The sequence below is a fragment of the Jaculus jaculus genome, chromosome 5, assembly GCF_020740685.1.
Source record: "Jaculus jaculus isolate mJacJac1 chromosome 5, mJacJac1.mat.Y.cur, whole genome shotgun sequence".
In the NCBI taxonomy this organism is placed as follows: Eukaryota; Metazoa; Chordata; class Mammalia; order Rodentia; family Dipodidae; genus Jaculus; species Jaculus jaculus.
Genome location: NC_059106.1, coordinates 174,968,754 through 174,996,614, shown reverse-complemented (window position 1 = coordinate 174,996,614; position 27,861 = coordinate 174,968,754). Strand labels below are relative to the sequence as shown.

The window sequence follows — 27,861 nt, the reverse complement described above, 5'->3', positions numbered from 1 at the left end:
GATATCCATGACCTTACAATGCCTGGCACCACCTACATAAGACCCCCATGATAGGGGGAAAAGGTGACATCAAAATAAGAGAAAGCTGGGCATAGTGGTACACATATTTAATCCCAGCACTCGGGAAAAGCAGAGGTAGGAGGATCGCTGTGAGTTTGAGGCCACCCTGAGACTCAACCTGAGCTACAGCAAAACCCTACCTCGAAAATCCAACATATAAATAAATAAATAAAAAGACTAGTCGGGCATGGTGGCACACGCCTTTAATCCCAGCACTCAGGAGGCAGAGGTAGGAGGATCACCATGAGTTCGAGGCCACCCTGAGACTACATAGTGAATTCCAGATCAGCCTGGGCTAGAGTGAGACCCTACCTTGAAAAACCAAAAAAAAAGAGAGAGAGAGAGAGACTAATTGAGAAGGGCAGGGGTTATGATGAGAGTAGATTTATGGAGGGGGAAGTAAGGGAGGGTATCATGGTTTATTGTCTATAATTATGCAAGCTATTAATTTTAAAAAGTAAAACAAAAAACAAAAACAACACATGGGACAGTGGGTGAAAGACTAAGCCATGGAGAACTAGGAGCCTCAGGCTTCTGCCCTGACAAGCCAACACTGACCCCAACAAAGCAGCTAGAGACTGGAAGCCACAGCCATCAGTCCCCTTTGCCTTTTCCTCAGCAGAGGAACACACCTACATACTGGACAGGCTTTTATCTTCTCCAGAGAGTGGGTTAAGGTGGACAGTTGGAGACAGTACAAGAGCACAGACTCTTGGTCTAACAGCTTTTTATTCCCTAGGAACAAAGACACCATGATGAAGAAACTCCAAAATAAAACAGCATGGATGACACAATGACCAGAATGGCCTGGCTGGAGACCAGAGGCTAATACACTGTATAGAGGACCTGGTCAGGGCCCTGGTTCCTTAACTCTACATTTTCCATGCTCATCTCAGAGGTGGTCTTGATATGGAAAGCTGGCCCTTCTACACAAAGTAGATGATTCTATCAGTTTATTCTGAGAGGCCCAGGGACCTCAAAAACTCCCTCTCAAGTATGGAGGTAGGCAGATAAGAATGAGAGGAGTTTGGGTGTCACAGACAACCTGAAAGTGATCACAAAGGCCCACTGTGGCTTTTAAGATTCAAAGGGAAGCGACAGTTGGCAAAGGTAACTTCATGCTTTAAGATAGAGTTGGTCAATCTTTCCCAATTGGGCCCCAAGGCAGTTATAATCAGAAGGGCTATTTCTACTAGGTCCAAGGATGCTTGGCTATATTAAGTCAGAAGCCAACATTCTTTTCCCAGAGGATTTGTTTCTATCTCTATTTGGGCATAATTCTATACCTTGTTAGCCTGGTCCCAAAGAGAAAAGACTGTCAAGGGATATGGAAAAAAACCTGTGCTTACTCTCACATAGCCAACATTGACAGTTTCCAAGGCAAGTGAGAATCTTTAAGAACAAGGCCCTTTGTTGGTTAGGTCAGCCCAACCCAACCCTAAGGAACACATGAAGTGACTCATTCCCACAGGGTGGCCTCTCAGAGAGGAGAGAGGCTGGGTGCTTGATTCATATGTCACAGGGAGGTCTCCTGAACAACATAGGTGGGACTACACCCCTGGTAAGTGGAACTGTTCTCAGCCATCTCCTCCTTCTCTCTGCTGTCCTGCAGCACTCCATTCCTCATCTTCTCTGGAAACAGGTCAGTGTTCACAGGGAAGTCCTAGGGAACACACAGAGCAGAGATGATGGAGATGGTGAGTGTGAGTGAAGGGAGGTAGGGTGCACATGCACGAAGTTGAGACTCTGCTTGGGTCCTTACCAGAAAAGGGGACAAGAAGGGATACACAGCAGGGATGGAGAGAGGAGGGCAATGGATGCCTGTGGACCCTAGACTCTAATCAATACCCCCCAAAGTCAGTGCAATGCCATGGGTAGAGGCTGGGGAATTGCTCTAGGATCCTCCATGCTAGGAAGTTGATTAAAGAAAGGGCTGGGGATGATAGGAACCATGTGACTACCTGGCTGTGGCTTTTGCAGCAAAGCCGTTTCTGGCAGGACTGGGGCAGGAGGCCGAGGAACTTTGGCAGCACAGGATAAATAGTACCAGGATTCAGGGGCCGGCCCCGCATTCCCCCTGAAGACAAAGGCTCTTGTGAGTGTCTCCTCCTGAGGCCCCCTATGCAAGTCCTTCTTCAAGGGAGCTCCCAGTCCCATTCACCTCCTGATGTCAGCAAGGACAAATGGCTACCCAAAAGCTCCCACGAGCCAAATTCCTCCTCCCCTACACTGCAAAATTCCCCCCAAACCCTCTTTCACTTCTTGTTTCTCTGTGCTGTGATCCCACATCCTCACCGGTGAGCAGACTGACAATGAGGCCCACCACAATGACTGTGGTGGAGTTGTGGGCGCTGTACCATAAATAGGACAGGGAATAAAACCTCTGCAGTCCTGTGGGCCTGGGGAAGAGGAGAGGTGAAAACAATCAGCAATGCTTTGGCAGGGCATTCCTCAGTCACCTGGCTCCATGGTCTTGGGACCCAAACCAACCTTCTTTCAAGGTGTATGGTAACCCATCCCTTAGCAAGGCCTTTATTAAGCCCTTCAAAACTAAATTGTCCCCAGAGTCCTGCCTCACTTGGAGAGAGTGATAGAGGGTATGAGGGTGGTCACAGTGGCAGTGGTCAGATTGCTGGGTGCATCGAGGGAAGGAGGTGCCACACCAGAGCCCATGCTGGTCACTATGCTCCCAATGCCGATCCAGAAGGCCATGATGAGTCCAGCCAACAGACCCACGATGGCACCCTGCTCAGAAACACAGCAAACTCCTGTCAGAAGGACAACCTCAGCAAATCTCCACTCTGCTCCCCAGCATTCCTGATGAAATCCCTCCCAACTCAGTCTCATCCACGTGCACACAGCAGTGGAGCCAGATGAGTCACTCACAGGAGGATTGGCACAAGGAAAGAATATTCCAAGGCAGAAGAGTCCCAGCAGTGGTCCCCCAACCATGCCAAAGATGCTGATCGCTGCCTGGAATTGAGGGAAAAAAAGAACACATAGGCTGAGACCCTAGCTTCATTCCCCAAAGCAAGTCATCAGCTGCTGGTTTCTTCCAGAGGACAGGAATGACCAGGTTGTGTACTCTGGGCTCTCCTGAGACTAAGCTGTAGCCCTCTTTGAACTGATAACCCAATACCAATAGGTATTTGGCCACTGGAGATTGTTCTTAGTTAAAGATGACCAACCAAAAGGATTTATAACATTTGCTCATCCCTCTCAATGTCCCATTCCAATCAATTATTTTCTTCCCTTAAGAATTGCTTTCCAGGGCTAGGGAGATGGCTCAGTGGTTAAGGTGCTTGCCTGTGAAGCTTAAGGACCCAGGTTTGATTCCCCAATACCCACGTAAGCCAGATGCACAAGGTGGTGCATGTGTCTGGAGGTCCTGGTGTGCCCACCCCCCAATAAGTAAATAAATGTTTAAAAAAGAAATGCTTTCTCTCCTCCTGTCATTACCTGCAGCACAGGTCCCATCTGGGAGGAAATATAGGCCATGCCCAGACAAAGCAGGCCATAGCCAAAAGCTGGGAAGAAGCAGAAGGGAGGAAACAAACTGATGTGAGTAAATGTGTGATAAAGAAAGAAGGGATCTAAAGCAACTTCCCACAGAACCACAGAACACTATTACTTCTGTGTTCCTGGAAAAGGAGGCTTATAGCTCATGCCTCAGCTCCAGGTCCTTCTGCCCCTGCCTGCTGGCCTCAGTCCCATGTAACTCAAGACCCTGTGAACTGACCCCTCTCAACCCTGAGCAATGAGCTGGGACATGAATGGCCATGGGGTGAAGGCTACATGCTTTATCAGGCATGTGCAGAGCCCAGGATAAGGCAGATAGTTTTTAGCAGAATGACGACAGCAGTTAGGGTATATCTCAGAATGAAAAAGACTAAGTAGGGCTGGAGATGGCTTAGTGGTTAAGGTTCTTCCTGTGAAGGCTAAGGCCCCAGGTTTGATTCCCCAGTACCCATGTAAGCCAGATGCATTCATCTGGAGTCATTTGCAGTGGCTAGCAGCCATGGTGCATCCATTCTCTCTATCTTTCTTTCTCTCTCAAATAAAAATAATTTTTAAAAACTAAGGAAAAAAAAAAAGGCTAAGGCAATACAGAAACAGAATCCCACCAAGGCTTCTGGAAAGCATGATGGCTCGGGTTTCAGAGAACTGTGCGGACCAGGGTTGGATTAGGTCTTCCATTGTAACAGTTGCCAGTGAATTGAATGCTGAAGATATGGTGCTGGGAAGGAAGACAAAAAGGACAAGCTATGTTGAGACTGGCAGCTAAGAAAGAATGAACTAAGAACTCTATAGTGGGATGAGTGCTATATCTACATGCAGTGCTATAAAAGCAGAAGAAACAACATTTACACCCAAGAATCCATCCTCATACTCTGATGGAGTATGTTTGTTCAAGTACATTGATGTCTTGTGGTTTTAAAATTAAACTTCAAGCCAGGTATGGTGGCACATGCCTTTAATCCCAGCACTTGGGTGGCAGAGGTAGGAGGATTGCTGTGAGTTCAAGGCCACCCTGAACTAGAGTGAGACCCTACCTCAAAAAAACAGGGCTGGAGAGATGGCTTAGTGGTTAAACACTTGCCTGTGAAGCCTAAGGACCCCGGTTCGAGGCTCAATTCCCCAGGACCCACGTTAGCCAGATGCACAAGGGGGTGCACACGTCTGGAGTTCACTTGCAGTGGCCGGAGGCCCTGGCATGCCCATTCTCTCTCCCTCCCCCTCTCTGCCTCTTTCTCACTCTGTCACTCTCAAATAAATAAATAAAACAATTAAAAAAAAAAAACAACTAAACTAAACTTCAGGGCTGGGCATGGTAGTGCACACCTTTAATCCCAGCACTTGGGAGGCAGAGGTAGGAGGATCAACCACAAGGCCACCTCGAGACTACATATTTAATTACAGGACAGCCTGGGCTGGAGTGAGATCTTAACTAGAAAAACAAACAAACAAAATAAATAAATAAATATCAATGAACAGCAGGAGTAGGGCTGGGTGTGCTGGTGCATGCCTTTAATCCCAGCACTCAGGAGGCAGAGGTAGAAGGATCACTGTGAGTTCGAGGCCACTCTGAGACTACAGAGTGAATTCCAGGTCAGCCTGACCTACAGCAAAACCATACCTCAAAAAACCAAAGAATCAGCAGGTATATATTATGGGAAAGGTTGTACTCTCTTCTACACTGGTGATCTATCCCATGCCACCCACAACAGATGGGCACATTGAGACATCTGTCCCCTTATATGCAGCAGGAGGTAGGCGCATCAAATCTGGGGAAAGTGGTAGGAGGAGATACCTGAGGGAGCCACTGAAGAGGCAGGCAACAAAGAGTCCAGGGAGGCCCGGCAGGTCTTTCAGGAGGTCCATCACAAAGTAGAGAACTAACTGCAAGCAGAGCAAAGTACCTTCCCCTCACTAGGTTTGCTGTGAGGAAGGGAGCCCCTCTAGACAAGTCCTTTTCAAACTCATGTACATCAGAAAAGGCAGCCAGACACAAAGGGCATCTACTTCCCAAATAGGGAGAAAAGAAGATTTAAAGGAGAACTACACAGCCCACCTAGCTCTGCTTGACTAGTAGGGTAATGTTAGCAAACTGCCTTCCTCACCAAGCCTGTTTTCTCTGTGCGAAACAAGGCTGTTGTGAGGCTTAGATAAGATCAGCCATGTGACAATTCCCAAAAGTGTGTGTGGTTCACAGTACAGAGTCAGTAAAGGTAGGTCCTCATCCTCCAAATATGGTGAGCACTGATTAGGTAAGCCAGAGATTGAGATATGACATGCTAAGTTGCTGGGACCTTCAAAGCAGGAGTCATTCCTGCAGCCACACATTGTTTAGGAGCCCAGGTTGGCCTCATAAAGAACAGGAAGGAACCAGAGGCCTCACCTGATCTGGCGCTGCTTGGCGTTGCTGGGTGCTCATAGTGTTGCTGTCATCCTTGTAATAGGCAAACATGACTAGGCCAATGAGGCAGCTCATGCAGAGGACCACCTGCTGGCAAGGGAACACAGCATAGCAGGAGCTGCAAAAAGGCCAGTGCCAAAGGAAGAGATGGCATTAACACCTTTCTGAATCTCCAGAAAGGAAGCTCACATCCTGGCCCCAATGAGGGAGTGTGTACCCTGACTCCTGCCCCATCGCACTGCCTCCAGGGAAGCCCTTCCCAAGCCCTTGCTCCACAGTTTTCTGTCCCCGCACTTACAGCACAGCAGCCTTCTCTGTACGGGAACTGAGGTAACGCTGCACCTGAGCCTGGTTCACCCCATACAAGGAGAGCATCATGAAGACGCCCCCAAAGGCCAAAGTCCAGAAGGTATGTCGCACAAAGGGGTCAGGATCCAGTCTGCAGAAGACACCACCTGGTCATTGCCACAGCCTCAGACAAAGTGCCTTCCTGTCTGCTTGACAAGAGAGGTCTGTAGAGAGCAGGGCCAAGGGAGTAACAGAAGGCAAGGAGCTCGGGAACTCAAGAGAGGGATCAATGAGTTGGAGGGAAGATTAAATTTCTCCAACATGACCCTCATATCTCAGGTGCACATCCAGGCAACATCTAGGCCTTCCGTAAACACAGCCAGACATTCATCACTCTCCCCTCTGCAGCATGAGCTTCCCACCCATGTAGTATTGCCAGCTTGCCCTCTTCTTATTAAAGGCCAGAGATCAGGTGTTGAAATGAACTCAGCTCTCAGGCACTGCAGACACCAATCAGTGGAAGGCATGTACTTACTCAATCCCAGAGATGTAGCCAGACTGGGAAGCCACTTCCCATACACGCCCCATGCCGCCCACTTTGGCAGATCCTACAATGATTACTACCAGCTGCCCTAGGAACATAACCAGTGTCTGGAACACATCTGTCCAGATGACAGCCTTCAGCCCACCCTGCAAGAAAAAGACAGCACACCAGCCACAAATGTCATCCAAACCATCCACAGGGTTACTGCTAACAATGAGGCTACACTGCCTCCACATAATCACTGAGACTGTTGGCTTCATTCCTGTTTGTTGTTTTTGAGACAGGGTTACACTGGATAGCCCAGGTTGGCCTTGAACTCTACATAATCCTCCATCTTCAGCCTCCAAGTGCTATGATTATAGACCTGTACCACCACACCAGGCTTATGCAGTATTGGAAATCAAGCCCAGGGCTCCATGCATGCTAGGCAAGCACTCTACCAACTGAGCTACCTCTTCAGCTCCTACTGACTTTATTCCTATCCACCTTCTACCTTCTCAGGCCAAATGGTCTCCTACATCCATACTAAATCTCATCCCACCTTGTTCCACTCTAGAATTTCATTCCATTTCCTATATTATCCTTTCTTTTTCCTTCTCCCATCTTCCCTCCATACACTAGGAGTTACTACACTTACCAGTGCAGTGTATATGGTGCAGACAATGCCTAGGGTCAGCACTGACAGCCACAAATCAAAGCCAGTCACTATGAGGGGGAAAAAAAAAATCCTCTAGGTTTCCCAGCAGAGAAGCCAGAAAAGCTCTGGTGAAGGTAGCTATTTCAAGAGATAAATCATTCACCATGAGTAAAAATGTTTGCAGAGCCCCACCAAAAAATGTTGATTAACCAATTCAAACGTGGCATGGTAATGTTTCATCAGCTTTCAAGTAAAGTGGACGAAGTCTACTACTACCTCTTGTAGAGACCAAGCCAAGGGCTCAGACCATGGTCCCTCTTCAACGTCAGATTTTTTGTAGCACACTACGCTCTCTCTGCCCCTCCCCAAGGTTTTTTCCCAGCCTACAAAGGCCAGAAGTCAGAGGCTGTGATTCCTCACCTGCATTTAGGGCCAAGGATGGGGCATAGAGCACAACCCCCATGTAGATCACCTGTAGGACATGGGAAAGGATGTGAGGGAGAAAAGAGATGCAGGTGTGAAGATGATGGATCTCAGCTGACTCAGTTCTCTCTCCATTCTCCCAAAGTCTGGCTTGACACCACTGCCATATCTGTGGTGGCATCAGGCAAGATGGGCAGCAGGATGCTATCAGGGGATTTACTATACTGTTCCTTGCAGCAATTTTTCTTATTTGTTTGTATGTATGTGTGTATGTGAACATGTGTGCATGTGGACTTCAGGGGTTGACATGGGTGTCTTTCTCAATCACTCTCCACCTTATTTATATTTGTAAGCAGAGAGAGAGAGACAGAGAGAGAATAGGCACACAGGGTCTGTACCCACTGTAAAAGAAATCCAGACATATTTGCCCCTTGTGCATCTGACTTATGTGGGTTCTGGGGAATCGACCTGGATCCTTTGGCTTCACAGGCAAATGCCTTAACCTTAACTGCTAAGCCATCTCTCCAGCCTTTTTTTTTTTTTTCTTTGAGGTATGGTTTCACTGTGGTCCAAGCTGACTTGGAATTCACTATGTAGTCTCAGGGTGGCCTTGAACTCACAGCGATCCTCCTACCTCTGCCTCCTGAGTGCTGGGATTAAAGGCATGCACCACTACACCTGGCTTTTTTAAAGTATTTAAAATTTTTATTTATTTATTTATTTGAGAGAGAAAGAGGCAGAGAAAGAGAGAGAATGGGTACTCCAAGGCCTCTAGCTGCTGCAAACCAACTCCAGATGTATGCACCACCTTGTGCATGTGGCTTACTTGTGTCCTGGGGGATTGAATCTTGGTCCTTTGGCTTTGCAGGCAAATGCCTTAACCACTGAGCCATCTCTCTAGTCTATCTCCACCTTATTTATTGAGGAAGGGGCTCACTTGAACCTAGGTCTCCTGATTTGTCTAGCTAGTAGCTAGCTGGCCAGAGGAGCTTCTCTTCTCTTCAGGAGTTGGGATCCCAGGTGGGCTTACCTGCCCACCCATACCACATGTGCATGGATGCTAGAGATGGAACTCTGGTCTTCAGGCAAGGGCTTTTTCTACAGAACTCTCTCTCCAGCCACTTCATAGGCATTTCATCTTTTCAGTCTGAGAGCAGGGGAAGCTCTACCTCCCTCAGCTCACCTGAGTCCAACTCCCCTTCCATGCTTCCAACTCAGTTTCTATCACATTCTACTTACCATCTGAAAGATGAAGGTCACAGTTCCACAAATTCGTACTGCTTTATTAAATCGAAGCTCTAGATACTGGGTAGGAAGGAGTACATAGAAATAAGCCATGGTAGTCTTCCTAACTTCAACCCCCACAATACACACATCTTCCTTCAAGAGGCCCAGGGACATGAGAGAATACCCAAGACACATCCACTCCAGACCCTCCCAAAGCAAGATACTCTCCTGACCCCCCCCCCCTTCCAGCTCTAATCTCTCCCAGGAAGAACTGTGGAACTTGGTAGAGCTGTCACTCCTGAGGTGGAAGTCTCAAGGGTCTCAGCTCGCTCTTGTGTGTGCCTTATCCTTTTCTGTATCCTTGCTCCTGGAGGTCTCTGTACAACACCCTCCATTCCCATTTACCTCATAGGCACTGGTAAGACGCAGGCGGTAGAAGACTGGGATGAAGATGTGAGCAGGAATCAGCAGTCCCAGGAAGTAGGAGCAGCCCAGGAACCAATACTGTGTTCCAAATCGATAGATCTCAGATGGCACTCCCAGGATGGCCACAGCTGACTGGAAGGTGGCCAGCAAAGACAGTGCCACTGGAAGGCAGCTCATTTGGCGGTCTGCCATCAGCAGCTCACCAACAGAATGGTGGCCCCAGCCACGGCAAGCATGGTAGAGGCCGATGACCAGGGAGAGAAGCAGCAGTAGGGTGAACACTACATAGTCCACAACAGAAAAGGTGGGTGTGCCCACACTTGTGTCTGAGGTGGGGTGTAAGGGAGCAGAGGTGCTTACCCCTACATTCATCATCACCATATATGTGCTCTGTGCCAGGCTGTGTTACTTGGCTTGGCAGGTGCAGGCAAGTAGTTCCCAGCTGGCTTCCAAGTCAGTCTGTGAGCCCTCTTCTTCCTCCCGGTGACATGGTCCAGGAGCTGCAAGGAGTCAGCTCTTGGTTAAGCCAGCCCTACCTTCATGTCTATACTATAGGCCTTGGAAATGTCCTGCCCAGACTTTCCTGGAAGGCATGGGGTAGGGTTTGTTAGGGGAGACAAGGAAGGGGGAAGCAGCAGAGGGAGATGGACCTTTGGCTGTGCAGAGAGCTATGGAATTCAAGAACACTGTCTCCACCCAAACAGCAAGAGAAAAATCAAATCTAACCCAGGTTTCTTCTTAGAATCCTGCCTCCAGTTGCAGGCACAGACCCAGTCACTACAAGGTAGTGAGCCAGCAGATCCAGACTGGAGCCACAGCCCAGCAGGGAAGAAATGGAGACTAATAATGACAGAAGTGTTTCCTTGGCCTCAGTTCCACCTCCCATGACTCTCGATGTCACCCTCTAATAAGCATTCCTTCTCAGCATTGACCACCAGAAAGCTTGCCTCTATAACACCCCAAGACCCACTCAAGGTATCAGCAGGCTAACCATTTTGTGTCCCTTTCTTAACATTCTCCCCAGTACAAGATGCCTGCCACCCATCTCTTAGCAACCAGTCAACAGGAAATAGTGGGATTCAAAAGAGAAGAAGCTGGGCATGGTGGTGCACGCCTTTAATCCCAGCACTCAGGAGGCAGAGGTAGGAGGATTGCTGTGAGTTTGAGACCACCCTGAGACTACATAGTGAATTCCAGGTCAGCCTGAACCAGAGTGAGACTCAAAGTTAGGGTTCAGACCACTCTGCAAAGAAGTAATTCAGAGAGCTGGTAGCAAAGGGAACAGTGGCAGAAGGTGCTCCTATCTTGCTGGGAACAGACACCTACCTGGAGAAGCAATCCCTTTTCTGAGGAAGAGCTAGCTGGGTTTGGCTCTGTAAGTAGCTGAGGAGAGAACATGAATTAGAAGCAGGGGAAAGTGCAGCAGCTTTTTGTTCTGACCTCTTCAGTGAACCAATCCCTGCAATCCAAATGGCCCTATCACCCTATGGCCCCTACCTCAGTTCCAGAATGGTGAGCAGAGAGCTTACATTTAACAGCATTCTTAGATGGATTAGCTCTCAGCCTAAATCACTCCTGGCACCCTGTGTGTTAGACGGAATTGGAAAGTAATTGCTAGAAAGTTGCTTTTCTAACTCTACATACACAAAAATCATAATCCTCTAGGAATGTACCACAATCCTCAAAGGAACAATGATGGGCTCATACTTTTCAAAATTAAAAGAAAATTTAGATCACTCTTATAAACTCCTTATAACACAGATAATCACACGAAGACCCAGATGGTACAAGTGACCTTTCCAAAAGCACAACCAGTTATTGTCAGAGGCTGGGCTAGAATGGAGGCCCCTTTCATCCTGCTCTCCGTATGTATTGTCTTGTCTTCAGAAACAACCCTCTAGGAGTTTACTGTATGAAGGAAAACTATTAGAGACTGGAAAGTATTTAGATAACCTAGCATGATGACAGTTAACATTTTCTTAATACCTGCTATGTAACTCAACAGCATGCTAAGTATTTTATAAACATTAGGAACAGTAATGATGAAGTAACAACAGCTCACTTTCCAAACACTGTCTCAGGTTAAGTCAGGAATACTCTCTAGAGGTCAGAGGTAACTGAGACTTAGAGAACTAAATAACTTGCTTAAAGTTATATAGCAAGATAAACGACAAAGGAAAAAGAAACAGTGCTATCTGCAGCTATGATGGTGGTCCACCAGAGGCCCAATTTTCACTACTCTCAAGACCAGGACAGGAACATAGCATTAAGTATAGTCAGCCATTCAGTTTAGATTTCAACCAATCTGGTGACAGATTAATAGAAACTTTTTTGTTCTTGCCTTCTAGGAGAAAGATCAGGTTATCTTCTGGTTTTCTCACACTGACTTTAGACACACGTGGGTAGATATTGCCTGGTTGGCAAGGTACGGCCTCAAACAGACTAACCCTAACCTATAAATCTCCTGGGGCCAAGGGAAAGAAACCAGACCTGGCAATGCTTGGGTTACACGCTCTACAGTCACAAAGGCTAGTCCCTCTGGTTTAGCATAAATATGGCCCAGGTCTTTGTATATTGCAACATCTTGAGTTTTCTCACTGCTGTGTGCCAAGCTGTCACTGCTATAAGAGATGACAGTAACTACTATAGGAGATCACTGGCTCACGGTTGTAATCCCAGCACCTAGGAGGTAAATGGTAGGAAGATGAGTTCATTGGCAGCTGTGCTACACAGTGAGACCCTGTGTCAAAAAAAAAAAAAAAAAAGACCTGGTGTAGTAACCCACACCTGTAATCCCAGCACTCTGGAGATGGCAGGAAATTCTACAGTTCCAAGGCCAGCTAGGCTACAGAATGAGAACCTATTTCATATAAAACAAAACAAATAAAAAAGAGCTGATTGCCGGGCTTGGTGGCACATGCCTTTAATCCCAGCACTCGGGAGGCAGAGGTAGGAGGATCGCCATGGGTTCGATGCCACCCTGAGACTACATAGTGAATTCCAGGTCAGCCTGAGCTGGTAGAGTGAGACCCTACCTTGGAAAAAAAAAAAAAAAAAGAGCGGGTGTGGTGCCTCATACCTATAATTCCAAAACTCAGGAAGTGAAAGGAGGAGGATCAAGAGTCAAGGCCAGCTGAGCTACACAGTGAGATCTTGCCTCAAGAAAATAATACCAGAGCTGGGCGTGTTGATGCACGCCTTTAATCCCAGCACTTGGGAGGCAGATATAAGTGTATCACTGCAGGCCACCCTGAGAAGACAAAGTGAATTCCAGGTTAGCCTGGGCTAGAGTGAGACTCTACCTGGAAAAACAAAATAAATAAATAAACTGGGAATGGGGGAACTAATCTTGTTTTGTTTTTATTTTTCAAGGTAGGGTTTCACTCTAGCCCACGCAGGGTGACCTTGAACTCCCACCATTCCATCTACTTCTGCGTGCTGGGATTAAAGGCGTGCACTACCAATGCCTGACTAAACCTTAAAAGAAAATAAGAATAGCTGGGCGTGGTGGCCCACGCCTTTAATCCCAGCACTCGGGAGGCAGAGGTAGGAGGATTGCCGTGAGTTCGAGGCTACCCTGAGACTCCATAGTGAATTCCAGGTCAGCCTGGGCTAGAGTGAGACCCTACCTCAAAAAAAAAAAAAAAAAAAAAAGAACAGTCTGCTCTGTGCACATCAGAACATGTAGCTCTAAAAGGTTAGAGATGTGGACAGGAAGGTGATTGGAGAAAGAAAAATCCCAGTATTGAACAGAACCCTCTATTGCTGAACTTTCCTGATAAAACTACTTGCATGAGATGACAAGAATCCTCTTGGATGGGTGAAGAGCAAACCAGGCAGACAAGAAAAACCTAATGCAGTAAGAAAGCCTTTACCAGACATGATTCAATTCTAGAAACTTACAATGGTTTTCTAAAAAAACTACACTGATGCAAGTCAATGAACTTGTCTGTCTCTGAGAGGAGCCAAAAGGAAGAGTTTTACTAAAACTATCACACACTGGTGGGATCCTCTCTCTTTAGAAAGCCTAACCCATGGTAGTCACACACTGCACTCCTACATCAGATACAGTTTTTGTCGCTTATTTATTTATTTATTGTTTGTTTGTTTTCTTGAGGTAGGGTCTCACTCTAGCTCAGGCTGACCTGGAATTCATTCTGTAGTCTCAGGGTGGCCTTGAACTCTTATCTCTGCCTCCCGAGTGCTGGGTTAATAGGCGCGGCCACCATTCCCGGCTGCTTGTCGTTTAATTTTTTTATTTATTTTTTTATGTTTTTCTGTATTGGAGAATGAATCCAACTGGGCAATCGTGCTGCCACTTCCTTCTGTGAAAGAGGCCCCTGCAGGACCAACTGCACCAAAAGATTCCCTCCAAATCTGTCTTGTGCCTAAAATTAACTCAAGGTCTGAAAAGCTTAAGAGTTTCTTAATAAAAAAGCCAGACAACTAAATTTAACGTCAAGATTTTCAGGCAGATAACTGGGAGCATGTGGAAGGACAGCCTGAGCAGGTTACCCCACAGGTGACCCCACATGAGCTCCGGAGGGACCCTACCTAGCCCCCGGCGCACCGCCTCTCCGGAAAGCGGGCTCTCCCAACGCCCGTCCTTCAGTCAGGACTCACCACTGATAGGAAGCGCTACGGAGATCTCTTCTTTCTTCCAGAGATGAGCATCGCTTTCTTCTTCTGCAAGTAAAGAAATGAGTTAGAGAGGCGTCTACTCAGGTGCTTTACTTTCTCTCCGGGCACGCGAACACTACGCGGTCTCGGGACTAAGATGAAGGGTACTTGACGCACGGGGCGTTCCCGGGCTCGTGTCCTCCCGCCGGAGTTTGCCCTTCGCCCTAGTCTCTTCGCTTCTCCATCGCGCTTACCCTCTTCCAGCTCAGCCTTCCCCGTGCCTCCACGCGTGCCGAGCCCACCGCCTCGTGCCGGCATTAAGACCTACCCAAAGCCCAAGCCGCGGGAGACCCGCCCCGTCCCGCCCCGGTCCGAGGCGGCCGAGCTCAGCTGTTGGCCTCAGCCCAGCCTACCTGCCGGACGGCCCACACGTGGGTAGCCGGCGAGGAGAGCCCGCGGCGCCCCCGCCGAGTGACAGCGGAGCCCCGCCCCCGCAGCCGCGCCGCCATGTTTACTGAGGGCGGACGGAGCGGCCACTTTGGCGTCGGGGTGCGTAGGCTACTGGGGTGAGGGAGCTCAAAGGGACAGATGGACGGGAGACCAGGGAGGCTCGCGCTAAAGGGAGACATGGAGAAAGGATGGGTCTGTCCCCCAGAACGAACACGGCAGCGTGCCAAGACGAGGTCTGACCTCCGCATACAGCTGCAAACCGCGAAGGGACGCGTCGCCACGACCGTGTTTAGCCACGCCCCCGCCCCCAGCGAATGCATCAGGTCGACTAGGCCACGCCCCGGGGTGGCTGGACCTGGACGGACAATCCGGCCCCGCCCCGACGCGAAGGCGTCACGCGCGCGCAGCTCTCGCGAGCTGTCAAGAAAAGAAGGTCGAAGCGAGTGCAAAATGGCGTCCCGTGAGCCGGGCAGTTCTGTAAAGCTGCCTCCCTGGGCTGCTGCTGCCCTGCTCCTGGCTCTGAGCGTGGAAAGGGCTCTGGCGCTCCCCGAGGTACAGAAGAAAGCAGAGGTCGGGCTGAAGCCACCTTTGTGTTGTGCTTGCCCGCCCGTAGCTGTCCCTTTCTCGGCCCGAGCTTCAGATTTAGCCCCTGACCCTTGTGTTTGCGGGATCCGGACCCCGAGTCCTCACACCGCGCAGCCTCGCTGCCCATTTTGATCTCCTTGCTCCCTAAATGACTTCAAGTTGCTCTTCCCACGGATCCGTCCTCTGGCTCTTCAGCCAACTGTCCATGCAGGCATGCCTCCCTTCCATGCTGCAGTGGTAGCGCTGCGCTTGGTTGATGCTTGATGAGTACCTTGTGTTCCTGCAGCCGCCACACCGCGGCGATCAGGTTGAGAAGTCTGGAGAGGGCGTAATAGATTCACGTCTTGTCCTCAAGGATGAGCACCTTCCCAGGGCGGAGGCTGACTCGCTGCCCCGCTGTAGGGGGAGAAATTACTTTCTGTCTGATCTTAGGAAAACCTTCACCTCTGCTTCGTGACAGTTACTCCTGGGTCTCCGTTCTTCTCTTGGTTTTTCTTCCTGGAGTTCCTAATAAAGTTTCTTTCTCTTCTGCAGATATGCACCCAGTGTCTGGGAAATGTGCAAAATTTGTCCAAAGTAGCCGTTTATTGTATGAAGACGTCAGAGCGAGTGCTGCAGGCCCGCTGCTGCCTGAATCAGAATGGCACCATCTTGGGGTGAGCGTAGAGAACACATCCATTTACCTGAACAGAGTTGCTAGGTTGGAACCTTAGAAGGCTTGTCCTAAGTGGCTTTAGGGACAATGGAGTCAATCTAAAGCTTGATCTAAAACTTTCAAATTTGTTACAGTACTTTTGGCTAAGTAAATGGTTCTGTGTTAGCTTTTCCTGGATGAGACTGCTGAGAATTCAGTTTTATAAGGTTTTAATATTACTGTTTTTTTGCATGTGTGTGTGGCACCCCTTGCGCTTGCCTTCCAGTTGCACTTGCCCGCATCGGTGGTCTGGCAAGAGGTCGGCTGTCTCACTTCATGGCTTTTCAGCCCTTTTTATTTGAACTGGAATGTTTTACTGGTCCCCAGGCTTTTCACGAACTTTGGCAATTCGGGGCTCTCTGCTCCTGCTACCAGATTGGGATTACAGGTGTTTGTGGCCACTCCCAGCTGTTTACGTGGGTCAGGCAAATTGAATTTTGGGTCTTGACCGCTCTCCCTCTTTCCCCCCTCAAGCCCTCATGTTTGTGCAGGAAGCGCATTTAACCACCCTCTTTTTATAGTCTTTGATGACATTATTTTAAAAACTTGTTTTGTTATCAAGTCTTTGGGATACTACTTTTTACTAAGATATTTTAAAATGTTTTTTTCCATTTACTTAAGTACTGGGGACTGAACCAAGCACCCTATAACTGAACTATATCCTAGCTGTTTTTGGTTTTCTTAGAATTATCTTTTCGGTGTATGTATGTGGTCGGTATGTCTAAGTAGGTGTGTTCATGTGTATGAGTGCAGGTGTGCATATGCCACAGCTCACTTGTGGCGATCAAAGGACAAATTTTAGGTGTCAGTCCTCACTTTCCACTTAATTTAAGGAAAGTGACTTGCTCATTGTTTTCCCAGTGCTTTTCACAGGCTACCTGGTCTGTGAGCTTCCTGGAATTTCTCCTTCCTTCTCACTGTATGTTGCATTGCTAAATTTACACAAACTAGCAATGATTTCCAGCTTTTACATGGATTCTTGGGCTCTGAACTCTTTTTGTACTTTTTTGGGAGGAGGGGTTGAGGTAGGGTCTTGCTAGGCTCAATTCCCCAGGACCCACGTTAGCCAGATGCACAAGGAGGCACACACATATGGATTTCCTTTGCAGTGGCTGGAAGCCCCGGCGCACCCATTCTCTGTCTCTCTCTGCCTCTTTCTTTCTCTGTCTGTCACTCTCAAATAAGTAAATAAAAATTTAAATATTTTTAAAAATACATTTAATTTTAAAAAGTTTCAGGCTGACCTGGAATTCACTATTGTACTCTCAGACTGGCTTTGAACTCACGGCAATACTCCTTCCTCTGCTTCCTGAGTGCTGGGATCAAAGGTGTGTGCCACCACGCCCAGCAACTCCAGATAGATATATGCGCCACTTTGTACATCTGGCTTTTCACGGGCACTGGGAAATCAAACTTGGGTCTTTAGCCTTTACAGGCAAGCACCTTAACCACTAAACTATCTCTCCTGCCCAAATTAAAAAAAATACATATTTTAAAGTTTCTTCAGCCAGGTATGGTAGCACATCCTAGCACTTGGGAGACAGCAGTAGGAGGATCACCATGAATTCAAGGCCAGCCTAGAGCTACAAAGTGAGACCATGCCTCAAAAACCAACAATTAAAAAAAAAGTTTCGGGCTGGAGAGATGGCTTAGCGGTTAAGCGTTTGCCTGTGAAGCCTAAGACCCTGGTTCAAGGCTCAATTCCCCAGGACCCACGTTAGCCAGATGCACAAGGGGTCGCACACGTCTGGAGTTCATTTGCAGTGGCTGGAAGCCCCAGCACACCCATTCTCTGTCTCTCTCTGCCTCTTTCTTTCTCTGTCTGTCACTCTCAAATAAATAAATAAAAATTTAAAAAATACATTTAATTTTAAAAAGTTTCTTCAACAGGAGAGATGGCTTAGTGGTTAAGGTGCTTGTCTGCAAAGCCTAAGGACCCAAGTTCAATTCCCTAGAACCCATGTAAGCCAGGTGCACATGGTGGTGCATGCATCTGGAGTTCATTTGCAGTGGTTAGAGGCCCTGGCACGCTCATATTCTCTCTCTCTCTCTCTTCCTCCTCCCCCCTCTCTCATAAACATATAAAATAAATAAATTTTTAAAAGTTTCACAGCTGAGTGTGGTGGCACACACCTTTAATCCCAGTACTTAGGAGGCAGAGGTAGGCAGATCACCTGTGAACTCAAGGCCAGCCTGAGACTACATGGTGAATTTCAGGTCAGTCTGGGCTACAGCATGACTCTCTCCCAGAAATAAATAACTAGTTAAAAAAATAGAGTTTCTTTAATAAATACACAATGTAACTGGGCATGGGGGCACATGCCTTTAATCCCAGCACTTGGGAGGCAGAGGTAGGAGGATCACCATGAGTTTGAGGCTGCCCTGAAACTACATAGTGAAATTCAGGTCACCCTGAACCAGAGTGAAACCCTACCTCAAAAAAACAAACAAACAAAAAATTTATACACGCACACACAATGAATAGACATATTGATTGAAAGACTGTGGCCCAGTAGAAATTTCTATGGTAATAGAAATGTTCCATATCTGTACTGGTCAACATAGTACCCAGTAGTGCAGTTACTTCCTAACATTTGAAATGTGACTGATGCAAATGAAACACTGAATTTTTAGGCAAATCATAGTAGCTACATATAGCTAGTTTGACCAGGTTGACTAATACATGGCTACAATGTTTACCATAGTCCCTTATTTCTGGTTCTGAACACAGATATTCAGCTAATGTTAGCTTAAATCCAGGGTGCACAATCAAGTACAAACCTCACCATAGATGAAAAAGAGACACATAGTTATACTAATTACTTTATTTCCTCAGGCTGGATCTCCAGAACTGTTCTCTGAAGGATCCTGGTCCAAACTTTACTCAGGCACATACTGCTGTTGTTATGTAAGTGGCTTCCTAAAAGGTGAATATGGTGATGGGAATGGACTCAAAGGTGGATGAGGACTGGGGAAGTATAGTCAGTAAAATGCTTGTCACACAAGCATGAGGACCTGAGTTTGGATCCCAAGAACCTACATGAATGCTGGAATATGATGGCATGTGCCTGTAATCCCAGTCTCAGGAGGTGGAGACAAGCAGATTGTCAGAATAAGCTGGCTAGCTAGACTAGCTGAATTGGAGAGTTCTAGGCTCAGTAAGAGAGACCCAGTGTCATTAAATAAGGTGAAGAGCAATAGATAGAGGCACCCAATATCAACTTCTGGCTTCCCTGTGCACACATGTGCATGCATACACATATAAACCTACACACATGCACATGTAAACAAGAAGGTGGTTGAATATTAATGTCTAAACCTGTACAACTCAGGAGAAGAATTTGAGTAATAGTTGAGGAGAGCACTTGTGAATGTAAATGCAGTGCTTTTCTTTTTCTTTTTCTTTCTTTTTCTTTTCTTTTCTTCTTTTTTTTTTTTTTTTTTTTTTTTTTTTTTTTGAAGTAAGGTCTTGCTCTAGCTAAGGCTAACCTGGAACTCACTCTGTAGCCTTAGGGTGGCCTCGAACTCATAGTGATCCTTCTGTCTCTGCCTCGCGAGTACTGGGATTAAAGGTGTGTACTACCACACCTGGCTTTTTTTAGGGTGCTTTTCTAAACAGAGTACTAACAGTATGTGCTTTATAGAGACCTTCAAGCAAACCCCCTGAAGAATGACTTGGCCAACACCTTCCGTGGCTTTACCCAGCTCCAGACTCTGTGAGTAATAGTATGAGAAGAAAATCATAGGTATATTGCTATAAGCTCAGCAATTTTGAGACTACCTTTTTTGGGAATGTTGTGGATTGAACTCATGGCCTAATGTTATGTTACGTATTTGTTCTACCAGTGTGCTATACCCCTAGCTATTTGGGCTGCATAATATGACTATCTATGTTGTCTTCAGGGTACTACCACCAGATGCCATCTGTCCTGGAGGTATTACTGCTTGGGAAAATGTTACCTCTTTTGTAGACAGCCAAATCTGCCAAGGGCAAAAGGACCTTTGCAATAGCACTAGGGATCCAGGTATGCTCTTCTGGGAAGTTCTTTTTCCACCTATATTATGCATTTTAGAAAGATAAAGATGCTAAAGTGTCTTGTGCAGAGTTTGAAGGCTTTGCTTGGAAAGAAAAGATCTTATTGTTCTAATTATTTGTAATCTTCTTTCTCCTACTCTTTTTCCTCTTTACTTTTGACCTAGGAATAATTAAGAGAATTTAAGTTGAACCATATATTTGTAAGAAATGTTTAATGAGATCAGATATGGTATCTTATTTTTTTCTGGCTCCCAGAAATATGCCCTGAGAATGGATCTTGTGTAGCTGATGGTCCTGGTCTTTTGCAGTGTGTTTGCACTGATGGCTTCCATGGGTACAAATGTATGCGCCAGGTGAGGAATCAAACCTTATTAAGGATAAAAGGGGGCAGTTAAGGGATAAAGAGATACATAGGGCAAGAGCCTTTCTGAAAGAGTTACAAGGAATCTGGCATGTAATCCCAGCACTTGGGAGATAGAAGTAGGATGATTGCCATGAGGTCAAGGCCACCCTGAAACTACATAGTGAATTCCTGGTCGGCCTGGGCGAGAGCAAGACACTACCTAAAAAAAAAAAAAAAAAAAGTCCGACGAGATGGCTTAGAGGTTAAGACGCTTGCTTGGAAAGCCAGTGGACCTAAGTTTGATTCCCCAGAATTCACATGAAGCCAGCTGCACAAGGTGGTGCATGCCTCCGGAGTTCGTTTGCAGTGGCTGGAGGCCCTGGCGTGCTCATTGTCTTTCTCTGTCTCTCACAAAAATAAATAAATAAATAAGGCTGGAGAGATGGCTTAGCGGTTAAGCGCTTGCCTGTGAAGCGTAAGGACCCCGGTTCGAGGCTCGGTTCCCCAGGTCCCACGTTAGCCAGATGCACAAGGGGGCGCACGCGTCTGGAGTTCGTTTGCAGAGGCTGGAAGCCCTGGCGCGCCCATTCTCTCTCTCTCCCTCTATCTGTCGTTCTCTCTGTCTCTGTCGCTCTCAAATAAAAAAATAAATAAATAAAATATTTTAAAAAATTACAAGTAGGTGATGTGCATTACCTAGAAGCCATAGGGCATTGCCTAAGATGAGAGGACATAGAGAGGAAAGAACTAGATGTCAGGGTGTAGCCCTGTATAGAATGCTGTGGGTTTGTTTATTTATTTTTGTTTATCACAGGGCTCCTTCTCATTGCTTATATTCTTTGGGATTCTGGGATCCACCACATTCTCCATCTCCATTCTACTTTGGGGAACCCAACGCCGAAAAGCCAAGACTTCATGAACCGTGTAGGGTTTCCAGTTGTCCTGAGATCATCCTGCACTATCACAGTTCAGCCGTGGAGGCTGGCTTGCGCCGCAAGCTATCATTGACTAGCAGATCCTCCTCAAAGCTGAAGCTGCCCCTAATGATGAAGGAAGATGTAAAATTGCACCACCTTGGGGTACTGTGGACATTCGGGTCAGGAGTGGATTAGTACCACTTCCCCTTGTGTTATTGATTACAATAAATTTTTTTTTTTTTTACTCTTTTTTCCCCCACCCGTCTTTTTCAGGGACTGGTACCCTGTCGGCCTGCCTTTGCGCGTTTCTTGCTTGGGGTGGTGGGGGCTTCTGGGGTCCCGGGCTCTGGCGCTGAGGATGACGCGGCCCAGCCCGCGGCCCCGCCCCGTACGTGCCGCCCCGCCCCTCACGCCGCGGCTGCCCGCGCCGTCGCAGTCGTAGCGGCTGAGCTGCCCGGGGCTGCCGCTAGCTTGCCGCGCCCGCCTCCTCCAGCGCCCCGCGCCGCCAGCCACGTGGACCAAGTCGGCGCGCGGAGCTCCGCGGTTCCATTGGGGTTTGCGGTGCTCCCCGCCTCAGCTCGCTCCTCATGGCGGCCCTGGTGTTGGAGGATGGCTCCGTGCTGCGGGGCCAGCCCTTCGGAGCCGCCGTGTCGGCTGCTGGGGAAGTGGGTAAGCGAGCCCCGGCGGGCTGCCGACCTCACCGCTCGGATGCTCCTCGCCTCCGCTCTGCCTGCCCTGTCCTGCCCTGCCGGGACCCGCTTGCACACTGTTCCCCGATTCGTGCCCGGCCCCGGCCGACCGTGGGGCAGAGTTCCGAAGGGTGCTTTTGCCCGAGCTCAGTCCTGCCTCTTTCCGCAGTCTTTCAGACCGGCATGGTGGGTTACCCCGAGGCCCTCACAGACCCTTCCTACAAAGCCCAGATTCTCGTGCTGACATACCCTCTGATCGGCAACTACGGCATTCCCTCAGACGAATTGGACGAGTTCGGCCTAAGCAAGGTGATCACACCCGGCGCTTTCTCTACTTTCTTCTCAGATCAGTAGTTAACTGTTGATGAAATGACGTCTTTGACACCCTGCCAGGCAGGCATCCTGGTGAGAACAAAGATACCAGCTTAAGTGATTAGTACTGAGACTACTCTAGCTAGAGGCTGTTAGGTACCTTGAGAGGCACAGTATGCAGGAGGCCTCAGAGGAATACCCCTTGAGAGGATTGTGTCTGTAGTGAAGGCTCAGGTCACGGAAAGTCGCCAAGGGTTTGGGGGAACTGTTGTCCAAATTGCCAGGAATGCAAAAGTAATGAGAACAAAACCTGCACTGGGCTTAATTTCGTAAGGATCCAGGAAAGAATTTTTAGCAGCAGAGTCATGTGAGCAAAGAAAATAGTTTAGGATTTAATAAATTAGTGAGAAAGACTGGAAACAAGGGTCACATCCTTTCTAGAGACAGGGGTTGCCAATTTACCTACAATGCCAGTGACACTGATCAGACTCCTTCCATTGCCTTGTTTCAGTTTACCGGTAGGCTAGAAAATTCAGGGTGTTTTTTTTTTTGTTTTTTTTTTTTCCAGAGCGTGGTGGCACATGGCTTTAAAACCAGATACACAAATTGGCACATGCATCTGGAATTTGTTTGCAGTGGCTAAAGGCCCTGGCATGCCCTTTCTCTCTATCTCTCAAATAAATAAATTAAATTAAAAAAAAAAAGAATTGGGGGACTGGAGAGACGGCTTAGCCTTGAGATGCTTGCTTGCGAAGTCTAAGGTGCCAGGTTCGATTCTCCAGGTCCCATGTAAGCCAGATGCACACGGTGGCACATGTGTTTGGAGTTCGTTTGTAGTGGCTGGAGGTCCTGGTGTGCCCATTCTCTCTCCCTGTCTCAAATAAATAAATAAAAATTTAAATTTTTTTTGAAAAAACAGTATTAAGCTAGAGAGATAGCTCATCAGTTAAGGCACACACCTGTAAAGCCTAATGACCCAGGTTTGATTCCCAGTACCCATGTTAAGCCAGATGCACATTTCGTATGCAATAGCTAGAGGCTCTAGTATGCCCGTTCTCTCTTTCTGCTGGAATCAGGACAAATTAAGTATTGAGGAAACTGAATCTAGGCTATGGTGACTTTCATTATTATATTTACTATGTGTTGATTTTTTTTTTTTCCATTTAAACTCTCTGAGGGCAATTTAGTTTCCAAATTCCACAGAAGGAATAGAGGTAAAACCTCATTGTAGAAGACTTGAGTTTCCTTGTTTTTTCTTCAAGCAGGGTCTCATTCTAATCTAGGCTGGCCTCAAGCTCACAGTGACCCTCCTACCTCTGCCTCCCGAGGGCTGGAATTAAAGGCATGCTCACCACGCCCAGCTCCTGGTTTGTTTGTTTGTTTTTTTCCAGGTAAGGTCTCACTCTAGTCCAGGCTGACCTGGAATTCACTATGTAGTCTCAGGCTGGCCTCGAAATAACTCACAGTGATCCTCCTACCTCTGCCTCCCAAGTGCTGGGATGTAAAAGCATGTACCATCATGTTAGGCCTTGTTTACCATGCCTGCCTTGAGCCTTTAATTCTTAATTTATGTTCCCACTTATCCTGACACTGGGACAAGAGCCCTGGATAAGGGACACATTCATTGTTGTTTCAAGAAAGGACCCTTCTTAAACCTCTAAATACACTGCAGTTTACTTTACAATGCCCTGTCCTATGAAGTAAACATATATGTCAATTGGCAGCTTCATCAGTACAGTGACAAAATGGAGACCCTGATAGACATAGGGGAAGTGAGTCACATTTGTTTAGCATGCATTTGTATGTGTGTGGCTTACTTCATCTGGCCTCAGGGAGCTTCTGCCAAGCACCAAGCGTACTTCAAATCCCTGAGGCTCTGTACCTTAGTCCTCACACTCCTGCTTCAGTGTCCCAAGTGCTGGGGTTGCAGGTAGGAAACATCACGTCCAGCATGCGCCCCCCTCCCCCCCCCCCCCCCCCCCCCCCCCGCCAGCCATGACATCTATGTGTAACCCACTCTGGCCTCAAACTTGCAAGTGTGTCCAAACTCATGCTCCACCTTGTACATCTGGCTTACGTGGTTCCTGGAGAATCAAACCGGGGTCCTTAGGCTCCACAGGCAAATGCTTTAACCGCTAAGCCATTCCTCATCTCCAGGGTTTTATTTTTTAATGTTGTATTGTGCATATATCTCATTATTCTGCTTTTGTCACACTACATAACTAACTTCTTATTTATATTGTAATTTCTGGCTGCCTAAATTAAAAATAACATTGTGAAAACAGGGACATTATTTTTTCTTTACTTGCTCACAGCTTTTTCTAACAACTTTAAAACCTGCACCAGTGAGCATCAGGTAAATGTTTGACATGATGTGTCAAGTACTTTGCTCTTGAGGATTTCAGTTTTGTGTCAGATGCAAGTACATATCCATGATAGAAACAATGTAAACAAGAAAGAGTAGAAGTAGGGTGTTAGGTAAGTTCATAGGAGTCACAAACTGCATTCTGTGAGTAAAGATGTGTTCACAGGGAAGAGGGTTTGTTATATCAATTAAAATTTTTTTAAATTTTTATTTGTTTGTTTGAGAGCAACAGACAGAGAGAGAGGGAGAGAATGGGCGCACCAGGGCCTCAAGCCACTGCAAACGAACTCCAGATGTGTGTGGTGCCCCCCTTGTGCATCTGGCTTATGTGGATCCTGGGGAATCAAGCTTTGGACTGGGGTCCTTAGGCTTCACAGGCAAGCGCTTAACCTCTAAGCCATCTCTCCAGCCCATGTTCTATTAATTTTAGATAAAGGAAAAGAAAAGGGAAATTGGGGCGAGGCGTGGTGGCGTACACCTTTAATCCCAGCACTTGGGAGGCAGACATAGGAGAATTGCCTTGAGTTCAAGGCCACCCTGTGAATATATAGTGAATTCCAGCTCAGCCTGGGCTAGAGTAAGACCATACCTCAAAAAACAACAACAAATGGGCTGGAGAGGTGGCTTAGCAGTTAAGGCGTTTGCCTGCAAAGGCAAAGGATCCCGTTCTGTTCTTCAGGACTCAAGTAAGGCAGATGCGCAAGGGGGCACATGTGTCTGGAGTTCGATTGCAGTGGCTGGATGCCCTGGCATGCCCATTCTCTCCCTCCCCCCTCTCTCTTTATGTCTTTCTCTTCCTCTTTGTCTCAAATAAATCAATAAAATATTTTTAAAAAAGAAAACAACAAAAAAAAAAAAAAAAGAAAAAGGGAAATTGCCTTTTTGTTTTTCAAGGTAGGATCTCACTCTAACCCAGGCTGACCTGGAATTCACTATGTAGTCTCAGGGTGGCCTCAAATTCAGTGATCCTCCTACCTCTGCCTCCTGAGTGCTGGGATTAAAGGTGTGTGCCACCACACCCAGCTGCAAATTGTCATCTTTGTTACCACTTGGGTACACTTGACCTGTATGTTCAGTCTTTTCTATATGGCAGAGTGAAGTAAATAAAGGGACTCTGCAAAAGTATGGGTGCTTCATATTTTGATGGTATTCATTGTAGCTGAGTAGAGAGTCTGTAGCCAGAAAGTGGAGAAGATGCCTTAGAGATAGGCCATGAACTCCTCATGATCTCCTCTTTCTCCTATAGTGGTTTGAATCCTCAGAGATACACGTGGCAGGACTGGTAGTGGGAGAGTGCTGCCCCACGCCCAGTCACTGGAGTGCCCACTGTACCCTTCATGAGTGGCTGCAGCAGCATGGAATTCCTGGCCTGCAAGGTATGGTGGCAAGCACTGGGTGTCCAGTCAAAGCACAACATCCCTAGATGGAGACAACCACCAAGTTTTAAAGTCTGTTGGAACCTGAGTCTGAAATTGTGACAGAAGTGGAAAGTTTCAGTTGGGGAGGAAACTAAACCATTGCTCAAAAGGAAAATTTCCAGTATACAAAGAAACTGGGACTGGACGGATAGCTTAATAGTTAAAGTGTTTGCCTGCAAAGCCAAAGGACCTATGTTTGATTTCCCGGGACCCATGTAAGCCAGTTGCACAAGGTAATGCATGAGACTGGGGTTCATCTGCAATGGTTGGAGGCTCTGGCACATCTATTCTCTCTCTGTGTCTCTTAAATAAAAAATAAAATATTGCCAGGCATGGCACGTCTTTAATCCCAGCATTTGGGAGGCAGAGGTAGGAGGATCACCATGCGTTCAAAGCCACCCTGAGACTACATAGTGAATTTTAGGTCAGCCTGAGCTCGAGTGAGACCTTACCTTGGAAAACCAAAAAAAAAAAAAAACCAAAAAAACCTGTATTTTCCACTATCATTTGTTCAGGACTAATCTGTTTTCATCACCACTGCTACCACTCCTAGATGATTTTGAAGTAAATCTTACATATATTTCATCTGAAATAGCTCAGTAGCTATGAAAAAATAATCTTTAAAAAATGTTTTAACAGCCGAGCATGGTGGTGCATGCCTTTAATCCCAGCCCTTGGGAGGCATAGGTAGGAGGATCACCATGAGATCAAGGCCACCCTGAGACTACATAGTGAATTCCAGGTTACTCTGAGATAGAACAAAACCCAACCTCAGGGAATACATATATACATATTATAAAAATATTATTTTACTTACTCACTTTTATTTATAGATTTTACAAGACAGGGTTTCACTCTAGCCCCATACTCAAGGTGATCATCCTTCCTCAGTCTCCCAAGTGCTGGTACTAAAGGTGCTGCCATCCCCGGACATTATCATACTTAAAAAAAATAATTTCTTATATTAAGGTAGTATTGAAATTTTTTCCAGTTACCTACTTTTAAAAAAATGTTTATTTTTATTTATTTGAGAACAACAGACAGAGAAAGAGGCTGGTAGACAGAGAATGGGCGCTCCAGGGTTTTCAGCCACTGCAAACGAACTCCAGATGCATGCACCTCGATGTGCATCTGGCTAACATGGGTCCTGAAGAACCGAGCCTCAAACCAGGGTCCTTAGGCTTCACAAGCAAGTGCTTAACTGCTAAGCCATCTCTCCAGCTCCAGTTACCTACTCTTTGTTGTTGTTGTCTATTTAAATCTGGCCTCCTAAGTACTGCAAACTCCAGATGCATGTACCACATTGTGCATCTGGCTTTACATGGGTACTGGGGAATCAAACCCAGTCCTTTGACTTTGCTGGCAAGCACCTTGACCCCTAAGCCATCTCTCCAGCCCCTTGATTTTTTGTTTGTTTTGTTTTTATTTTGTTTTTTTTGAGGTAGGGTCTCACTTTAGCCTAGGCTGTTTTAAAATTCACTGTTATCTCAGGTGGCATCAAACTGACGGCAATCCTCCTATCTCTGCTTCCCAGGTGCCAGGACTAAAGGCATGTGCCACCATGCCTGGCTTGTTTTTGATTTTTTGAGATAGGGTTTTATAGCTTTGAACTAAGTCAGCTCATTTTCTTAATTATGTTCCTATAGTATCATTCAGCATGTTCTTTTTCCTCTTGGAATTATTTTCAATAATTAGGTCTAGAGTCATGTTTAATATATGCATTTTTTTTGGTTTTTTGAGGTAGGGTCTCACTCTAGTCCAGGCTGACCTGGAATTCACTATGTATTTTCAGGGTGATGTCGAACTCACGGCGATCCTCCTACCTCTGCCTCCCAAGTGCTGGGATTAAAGGCATGCACCACCATGCCTTGCTTATTTATTTATATATATATATATATATATATATATAT

General features: G+C 46.8%; 3 protein-coding genes across 13 annotated transcripts in view; 2 read left to right on the top strand and 1 right to left on the bottom strand.

Moving 5' to 3' along the window:
• Positions 1 to 770: 770 nt before the first annotated feature.
• Positions 771 to 15,467, bottom strand: Slc5a6 (solute carrier family 5 member 6). Of its 9 annotated transcripts, none has more exons than XM_045149646.1 (18): positions 14,833 to 14,918; positions 14,146 to 14,208; positions 10,849 to 10,905; positions 9,502 to 10,022; positions 9,109 to 9,174; positions 7,867 to 7,918; positions 7,447 to 7,514; positions 6,801 to 6,955; positions 6,276 to 6,416; positions 5,960 to 6,095; positions 5,372 to 5,460; positions 4,185 to 4,297; positions 3,520 to 3,587; positions 2,947 to 3,033; positions 2,639 to 2,805; positions 2,356 to 2,459; positions 2,022 to 2,137; positions 771 to 1,723 (listed from the first exon to the last, which is right to left on the bottom strand). In XM_045149646.1, the coding sequence occupies exons 4-18, from the start codon at positions 9,901 to 9,903 to the stop codon at positions 1,577 to 1,579; spliced, it is 1,911 nt and encodes a 636-aa protein (XP_045005581.1). In that variant the 5' UTR covers positions 9,904 to 10,022; positions 10,849 to 10,905; positions 14,146 to 14,208; positions 14,833 to 14,918; the 3' UTR covers positions 771 to 1,576. The 9 variants fall into 9 exon arrangements, with proteins under 9 accessions (XP_045005581.1, XP_045005583.1, XP_045005580.1 ...); XM_045149648.1 differs by lacking the exon at positions 14,833 to 14,918 and adding an exon at positions 14,556 to 14,573; XM_045149645.1 differs by lacking the exon at positions 14,833 to 14,918 and adding an exon at positions 14,397 to 14,536.
• Atraid (all-trans retinoic acid induced differentiation factor) lies at positions 14,986 to 21,411 on the top strand. 2 transcript variants are annotated; one of them, XM_045149653.1, is made up of 7 exons: positions 14,986 to 15,162; positions 15,712 to 15,833; positions 18,708 to 18,779; positions 19,516 to 19,587; positions 19,775 to 19,896; positions 20,163 to 20,260; positions 21,065 to 21,411. In XM_045149653.1, the coding sequence occupies exons 1-7, from the start codon at positions 15,043 to 15,045 to the stop codon at positions 21,167 to 21,169; spliced, it is 711 nt and encodes a 236-aa protein (XP_045005588.1). In that variant the 5' UTR covers positions 14,986 to 15,042; the 3' UTR covers positions 21,170 to 21,411. The 2 variants fall into 2 exon arrangements, with proteins under 2 accessions (XP_045005588.1, XP_045005589.1); XM_045149654.1 differs by having other exon boundaries at positions 14,993 to 15,144.
• A 262-nt stretch (positions 21,412 to 21,673) lies between these two features.
• Positions 21,674 to 27,861, top strand: part of Cad (carbamoyl-phosphate synthetase 2, aspartate transcarbamylase, and dihydroorotase) — a 31,834-nt gene continuing 25,646 nt past the window's right edge. For both annotated transcript variants that reach the window (XM_045148767.1, XM_004669375.3), the window contains exons 1-3: positions 21,674 to 21,836; positions 22,026 to 22,165; positions 25,780 to 25,909. In XM_045148767.1, coding sequence (XP_045004702.1) covers positions 21,755 to 21,836; positions 22,026 to 22,165; positions 25,780 to 25,909 — 352 coding nt within the window. In that variant the 5' untranslated portion in view covers positions 21,674 to 21,754. The remainder of the gene's footprint in view (positions 21,837 to 22,025; positions 22,166 to 25,779; positions 25,910 to 27,861) is intronic.

Excerpts from the sequence above, each read along its gene's own strand:
- Slc5a6 (XM_045149651.1), bottom strand. The coding sequence starts at position 9,903 with ATGGTGATGATGAATGTAGGGGTAAGCACCTCTGCTCCCTTACACCCC. Across the intron at positions 3,034-3,519 it reads AGATGGGACCTGTGCTGCAG|GCAGCGATCAGCATCTTTGG; the intron begins GTAATGACAGGA and ends CCTCAATTCCAG. Across the intron at positions 2,138-2,355 it reads CATTGTCAGTCTGCTCACCG|GGGGAATGCGGGGCCGGCCC; the intron begins GTGAGGATGTGG and ends CTTTGTCTTCAG.
- Atraid (XM_045149653.1), top strand. The coding sequence starts at position 15,043 with ATGGCGTCCCGTGAGCCGGGCAGTTCTGTAAAGCTGCCTCCCTGGGCT. Across the intron at positions 15,163-15,711 it reads AGGTACAGAAGAAAGCAGAG|ATATGCACCCAGTGTCTGGG; the intron begins GTCGGGCTGAAG and ends TCTCTTCTGCAG. Across the intron at positions 18,780-19,515 it reads GCACATACTGCTGTTGTTAT|AGACCTTCAAGCAAACCCCC; the intron begins GTAAGTGGCTTC and ends TGTGCTTTATAG.